At 40.0% G+C, this 6,485-nt stretch overlaps 1 protein-coding gene across 1 annotated transcript in view; it reads left to right on the top strand.

Moving 5' to 3' along the window:
- The window catches only part of LOC106873497 (small subunit processome component 20 homolog), a 79,953-nt gene that overhangs the window by 67,789 nt on the left and 5,679 nt on the right, over positions 1–6,485 (top strand). The window contains exons 54-57 of the mRNA XM_052975687.1: positions 1,236–1,491; positions 1,725–1,857; positions 2,788–2,957; positions 4,537–4,608. Of these exons, the coding sequence (XP_052831647.1) occupies positions 1,236–1,491; positions 1,725–1,857; positions 2,788–2,957; positions 4,537–4,608 (631 nt within the window). The remainder of the gene's footprint in view (positions 1–1,235; positions 1,492–1,724; positions 1,858–2,787; positions 2,958–4,536; positions 4,609–6,485) is intronic.

Below are 6,485 nucleotides of genomic sequence, written 5' to 3'. Positions count from 1 at the left end.
AGGCACTCAACATATTTTGTAAGAGTTATATATATTATTTAAAACAGTGTGTGTGTGTGTGTGTGTGTATATATACATATATATATATACACACACAGACACACACACGCATTTATATATATACATGCTGTAAAACTTTATGTATAGCATGCAGGGTTTTATTATTATTTTTTTTTGATTTGTAGTCAGGGTTTAGGTGCAGTGCCCATGACCCATTGGAGGGGCCTCTCAGGTGGTCAGAGAGAGAGGGAGAGAAGAAGATATCTTCAACCCAGAAACCTGGCACAAATGCTTGCAGCCATGTGGTACCCTTTAATAAAGGTATCCGAAGGTAGCAGGTATTTAGTGTTAAACTGGGCGATAGATTAAGTCTACTACCCATGTAAGCCATAGTGGCATTTGAACCTGCAGTGCAAAGGACCAGAGCAAATACTACAATTTATCTGGTCTGATGTTCCTGCTAATCCATTGTTTGGATTAGTAGATTGGTAATCTTTATATCCAACTAAACGTGGTTGTTTTTGTTATATTGGCAAATATTGTGGAATTCACCTTGAGAAGACCTCTCATATATACACATGATGCATAAAAACATGCATATTTATATCACTGGCAGATGAGAATTGTCTGCTATGGCTGCTGGAACTGCCAGATCATGTGATTTCAACCTACTCAGTTTCTTCAGTGACAGACGTCTGGTAACCACATAGCTGAATCTCAACAAAAAACAAAAATGACCTTGGCTGGGTTTTAACTTGATGCACAAGGAATTGGAACGAATAACATGAAGCATTGTATCTCATATTCTAAAGACTCTGTATGAGGGGATGCTAAAAAGTTCTTGTCTGTGGGTAAAAGAAAATACAGGAGGATCAGTTAATTGTGATTTTATTCAACATATTCCCCTCTCAGATTCACACACTTATTGCAGCAGTCCTTCAGTTTTTCTAAGCCCTGTAAAAGAACTCAGAAGGTTGGGCCTCCAAGCAAGCCTTTCGCGATACCCTTAAAGCTAGGAACTTTTCAGCACGCCCTCATATATTTAGGTTCTACTGTAGATGTTTATATGTTACCTCGGAATCATTTAACATCTGCCTTCCATGCTGGCATGGGTTGGACGGTTTGACAGGAGCTGACCAGGCAGAAGCCTGCACCAGACTTCTGTGATCGTTCTGGCAGGACTTTTACAGCTGGCTGCCCTTTCTAACACCAGCCACCTGGCAGAGTTGACTTAGTGCTTTTTACGTGGCACAAGCACAGGTGAGGTCAGTTCTTATACTTCATATTATTGTTTCGTCTCTGATTTCTTTTATTTGTCACCTTTCTATCATTTCTCTCTCTTTCCATTCTTCTATCCAGCTCCAGTTAAAAATGGTGGCTGCCCAGGTGTCTGGACTTTTTGCAGAGACAGAGAAAATGGACTTCAAGAAGAGGCTACCTGTGTTTTTACCTCTCCTCACAAAACATACGAGTAAAGATGGTTTTACCAATGTAAGTATCTGTCTATCTGTGTGTGAGTGTGTGTCTGTGTATGTCATTGTTTTATGTCTACTTTTCTGTGCCATGCCTGCATGAATTTGACAAAATTTGTCACGGTAGATTTCCAATGGCATTATGCTCTTCCTCTTACCTCTTATCATCAGTCCTCTCTCTTCTTTTAATTTTGAAATGAAGAATTAAAAAAGACTATATTTTTTTTAATTACTTCCTTCTCTCTTTTGCAGACAAGTTTGACTTCTGTGGAACATGACCAAGATCGTTTGTTATATAACAGCTTGAACACCTTCTTGAAAATAGCGAGGTGCTGTGATGTCTTACAAGACAAGAAATTCATCAAAGAGACCAATTCCATCTGGGGTAACATTAACCTTTCTACCTGATCTACCATTCCCTCCCCTCCTTCCCTCCCTTTTCCATATTGCATTAACTTTTTTTTTATATTGCACTATGGCCATGCTGGAGGCTTAGTCAAACAAATTGACCCCAGTAATTTAATTTTTATTACATCTAGGTTCTTATTCTATCAGTCTCATTTGTCAAATTGCTAAGTTACAGGGACATAAACACACTGACACTGGTCATCATGTTGTGGAGAAGACAAGTGTAGTGGGTGCTTTTACGTGCCACCGGCACGAAGGCCAGTCAGGCGGTAGTGGCCACGCTCAAAATGGTGTTTTATACGTGCCACCTGCACAGGAGCCAGTCCAGCGGCACTGACAATGACCTCACTCAAATGTTTTTTCACGTGCCAGTAAGGCAATGCTGGTAACGATCATGCTCAAAACTGCAAAAACATCACAAAATTACTCAGAATTTCACATTCCCGTTTGTTGGACAGTTTTGGTTCAAAACTGTCCGACGAATGGGAACGTGAAACTCTGAGTAACAGTTTTTGCAATTTTGTTAATAAGGCATGTTACTCTACCTCTTGTATTTGAGTACTATTTCTTAACGCTTCGGTCATAAGAGACTGATGGAATAAGTGCCAGACTTTAAAACACTCCCCCCCTCACCTCCCAGTATTGGGGTTGGTTTGTTCAACTTAAACCTTTGGAAACAGTGCCCCAGCATGACCACCGTTCAATGACTGAATCAAGTAAGAGATAAAAGGAAAAACATTTATCAAACATATGAATTTCTGTCCTCTCCCACCCACACAACACACACGTCTACGCACATACATATATACACACACACACACTCACATACCCCACTCATCTTCCTCCCTCCCACTCCTCCTCTCTATTTCTAATCAGCCTCTCTCTCTCTCTTTCTCTCTCTCTCCAGGTAATGTGCAGGAGTTGATGCTGTACCCCCATATGTGGGTCCAACTGGTATCGGCCCAGCTCTTGGGTTTACTCTTCAGTGCCTGGGCCCCACAAAAGTTGGCATCGTCCATCTTTAATGAGGAACAACCGCCAAACACTCCCTATCTGCTCATTGAGGGACAGAAAAAGGTAAGACGCACATTTTGGTGGTGGTGGTGGCAGTGGTGTTGTTATTGGTGGTGGTGGTGTCATAGGGTGTTTGCATGAATGTGGTGGTTGTGGTATTTAGCTTGGTTTCTACAGCTGGATGCCCTTTCTAATGTCAACCACTTTACAGACAGAGTGTACTGGGTGCTTTTTACATGGCACCATCTCTTTCTTTCACCCTTTTCAAGCCTAGCCAGGCTCGTGGGCCCGGTTTCTATGGCGTATGTGTTCCTCCCAGCTCAACGGAATGCCAGTTCATCGCAGCGTTACTCAAGAAACAGGAAGAAAGAGTGAGAGAAAGTTGGGGCGAAAGAGTACAACAGGGGTCGCCACCATCCCCTGCCGGAGCCTCGTGGAGCTTTTAGGTATTTTCGCTCAATAAACATTCACAACCGCGATCCTCTGACCGTGAGTCCACTGCCCTAACCACTGGGCCATTGCGCCTCCACACATGGCACCATAACCAGTGCTTTTTACATGACATGAACACCAGTGCTTTCTATGTGGCAGTTTCATTGTAGGATCTCAATTCTGTTGTAGTGGATGGGTTTTCTTGAGTACAGCAATGCGCCACATATCTCGGTCTTCTTGTCATCTCCTTTGTTCATATTGTTTTGAATTAATCAGGTTTTGTCTCAGAGCTTTGAGATTTCAATACTCTTTTACTTGTTTCAGTCATTTGACTGTGGCCATGCTAGAGCACTGCCTTTAGTCGATCAAATCGACCCCAGGACTTATTCTTTGTAAGCCTAGTACTTATTCTATCGGTCTCTTTTGCCGAACCGCTAAGTTACGGGGACGTAAACACACCAGCATCGGTTGTCAAGCGATGTTGGGGAGACAAACACAGACACACACACATATATATATATATACATATATATGACGGGCTTCTTTCAGTTTCCGTCTACCAAATCCACTCACAAGGCTTTGGTCGGCCCGAGACTATAGTAGAAGACACTTGCCCAAGATACCATGCAGTGGGATTGAACCCGGAACCATGTGGTTGGCAAGCAAGCTACTTACCACACAGTCACTCCTGTGCCTATGGTTTTATTTTGATGACATTTATTTTTGAATGACGTTGCAGGGTAGCTATGAGAGGCCAGATCTGGTTGGTTTCGAACATATACAACAGGTAGAATATTTGGCCTGGATGTGCCTGGTTTAACCCTTTAGCATTGAGACTGCTCTGTCAACTGCAATGCTTATTTATTCACATTATTTTTAATTAATCATGCATTATCTTGAAGCTTAAATTTTATGATCATGTGATCATTTATGTTTAGAAAAACATTTTAGGGTAAGTGTGAGAGGCCAGATCTGGCCAGTTTGAGCGTAAGACAAGAAGATTATTTGGGCTAGATATGGCCAGTTTAAACGCTAAAGGTTCAGTTACACTCGAAACTTGTCGAGTAAAAACAGTTTTATTGCAAAGGAGGGGTTTCAATTAATGATGTATGCATGCCAATGTATGTGTTTGTGTTTGTGCATGTGTGTGTGTGTGTGTGTACCTTCTACAGTGTACATATGTTGATTATTTGGCTGTTCTATGTTGCAGGTTCACACCCTTGTATTAAACAGTATAGGTCAGTTACAGACAACATTGTTACAGAAACAACAAGCTGAACAGGTAAACAAGTCCTCTCTCTCTTCTTCTCACTCTCTCTCTCTCTCTCGTACAGACTTTCTTTTTTAAAGTAATCAGAATTAAACTTTACCATTAAAATTTCATGCTAATTTATATCCCAGACTAATTAACGATAAAGTTGTTTTAGTATATTTTTCATTATTTTCAAAATGAATTGAAAGGAAAACCGTATTTCAATAGAATTATGGTAAAAAACGGGTTGGGCTGATGTTTAGGACGTAACACGAAATTTTGATGGAAGATTTAAATTTAGATCATTTTAAAATTACCATATTTCTGTTGTAATACCCTGGTGGTGGAATCTGAACACCCCAAGTATGCATGTGTGCTGGGGTTACAAAAAACACTGGTTTGTGCAGTCATGGAAGCCGTTTGAGAAGAGATATCAGAATTACGTGTTGGTGAATCGATAGTTATTAAATGATTATAGCAGAAGTTTGGAATCGCAATGAAACACCTTAACGAATACATTGCCTCTGTTTCAATTAATTTTGAAGATAATGAAGAATTTAATGAAATAACTCATTGTTAAAGCTAATATTTGGAACATGAATTAGCATGAAATTTTGATGGACGATTTTAAATTGGACCCTTTTGAATTACCATATTTCTGTTGAAATACAACTGCCACTGTTTCAAATTAATTGTGAAAAAAAAATAAAGAATTTAGCAAAATAACTGTCATTGTTGAAGTTATATAAGATTTTGGTGGAAGATTTTAATTTAGACCACTTTAAAACATAGAAATTAACATATTCCTAACAAAATACACTATTTTTGTTTCAATTAATTTTGAAAATAATGAAGAATTAACTACCTTAATAGCAGCCAAATCTCACTCTGTCCATTTTTTTTTTCCTATTATTCCAGACTAAAGTAAAAAGTTATCTTCTCAGGTCATGCTGACTCATTAGGGCCACTTTCCCAGTTTCCGTGGCGTATATATTCCCCTCCTGGACGGGGCGCCAATCCGTCGCAGGATTACTCTTTTTTGCCAACTGAGTGGACTGGAGCAACATGAAGTGAAGTGTTTTGCTCAAGAAAACAATGTGTCACTCAGTCCAGGAATTGAAACCACAATCTTACGATCATGAGTCCAACACCCTAACCACTAAGCCTCCAGACTTACAGGGGTTGGACTGGATATTTTTAGGGGGGCAATGCTTTACAACCAGCTGCCCTTTCTCATATTGACCCTTATAGTTACCTGCCTCTTATGACACCAAGTGATATGGTATTCCTTCCTAATCCCCAAACCAGGGAAGGTTACATTTAAACAATATAGTCTCTGGTTACAAAAAAAAGACAGGAGGGTCATGGTTGGGATGGTTTTGATCATAGATCTACTTCACCAGGAGTTGGCCTTGGGTTAAACAACGACGACCCCCATCACTGGTAAATTTTGAACTCAAGCTATTTGAACCCCTTTTTTATCCCCCAACCCCTATCCACTCAGCCATGTTGTTGTGTCCCCCAGAGAGGACACAACAATCACTGCAGGGGTTGTCCTTTTTATCAGAGTATCTTTAAGAGATGTTCTTTGTTGCATTGTTCTTTATGTTTTATGTTTGCTTGTTTTTTATTTTATATATTTCTTATTCTTTTCTTACTCTCCCTCATTCATTGTGCATGTATCTCTGTCTGTCTGTTTGTCTTTCTCAATCCCTTTTTCACTCATTCCCCACTTTTTCTCTTTATTTCATTCCCCCTCTTACTCATTCACTCCTCTCCCTTATTCCCTGTTTTTCTTTCATTTGCTCATTCTCTCTTTCTCTCATTCCCTTTCTCTTTTATTTGCCCCCTTACTCATTCTCTTTCTCTCTGTTACTTTTTTGCTCTCTCTCTCTTTCTCTCATTCC

Source organism: Octopus bimaculoides, chromosome 22, assembly GCF_001194135.2.
Source record: "Octopus bimaculoides isolate UCB-OBI-ISO-001 chromosome 22, ASM119413v2, whole genome shotgun sequence".
Taxonomy (NCBI): domain Eukaryota; kingdom Metazoa; phylum Mollusca; class Cephalopoda; order Octopoda; family Octopodidae; genus Octopus; species Octopus bimaculoides.
Note: the sequence above shows the minus strand (reverse complement) of the source record. Positions and strands in the feature narration are given on the sequence as shown.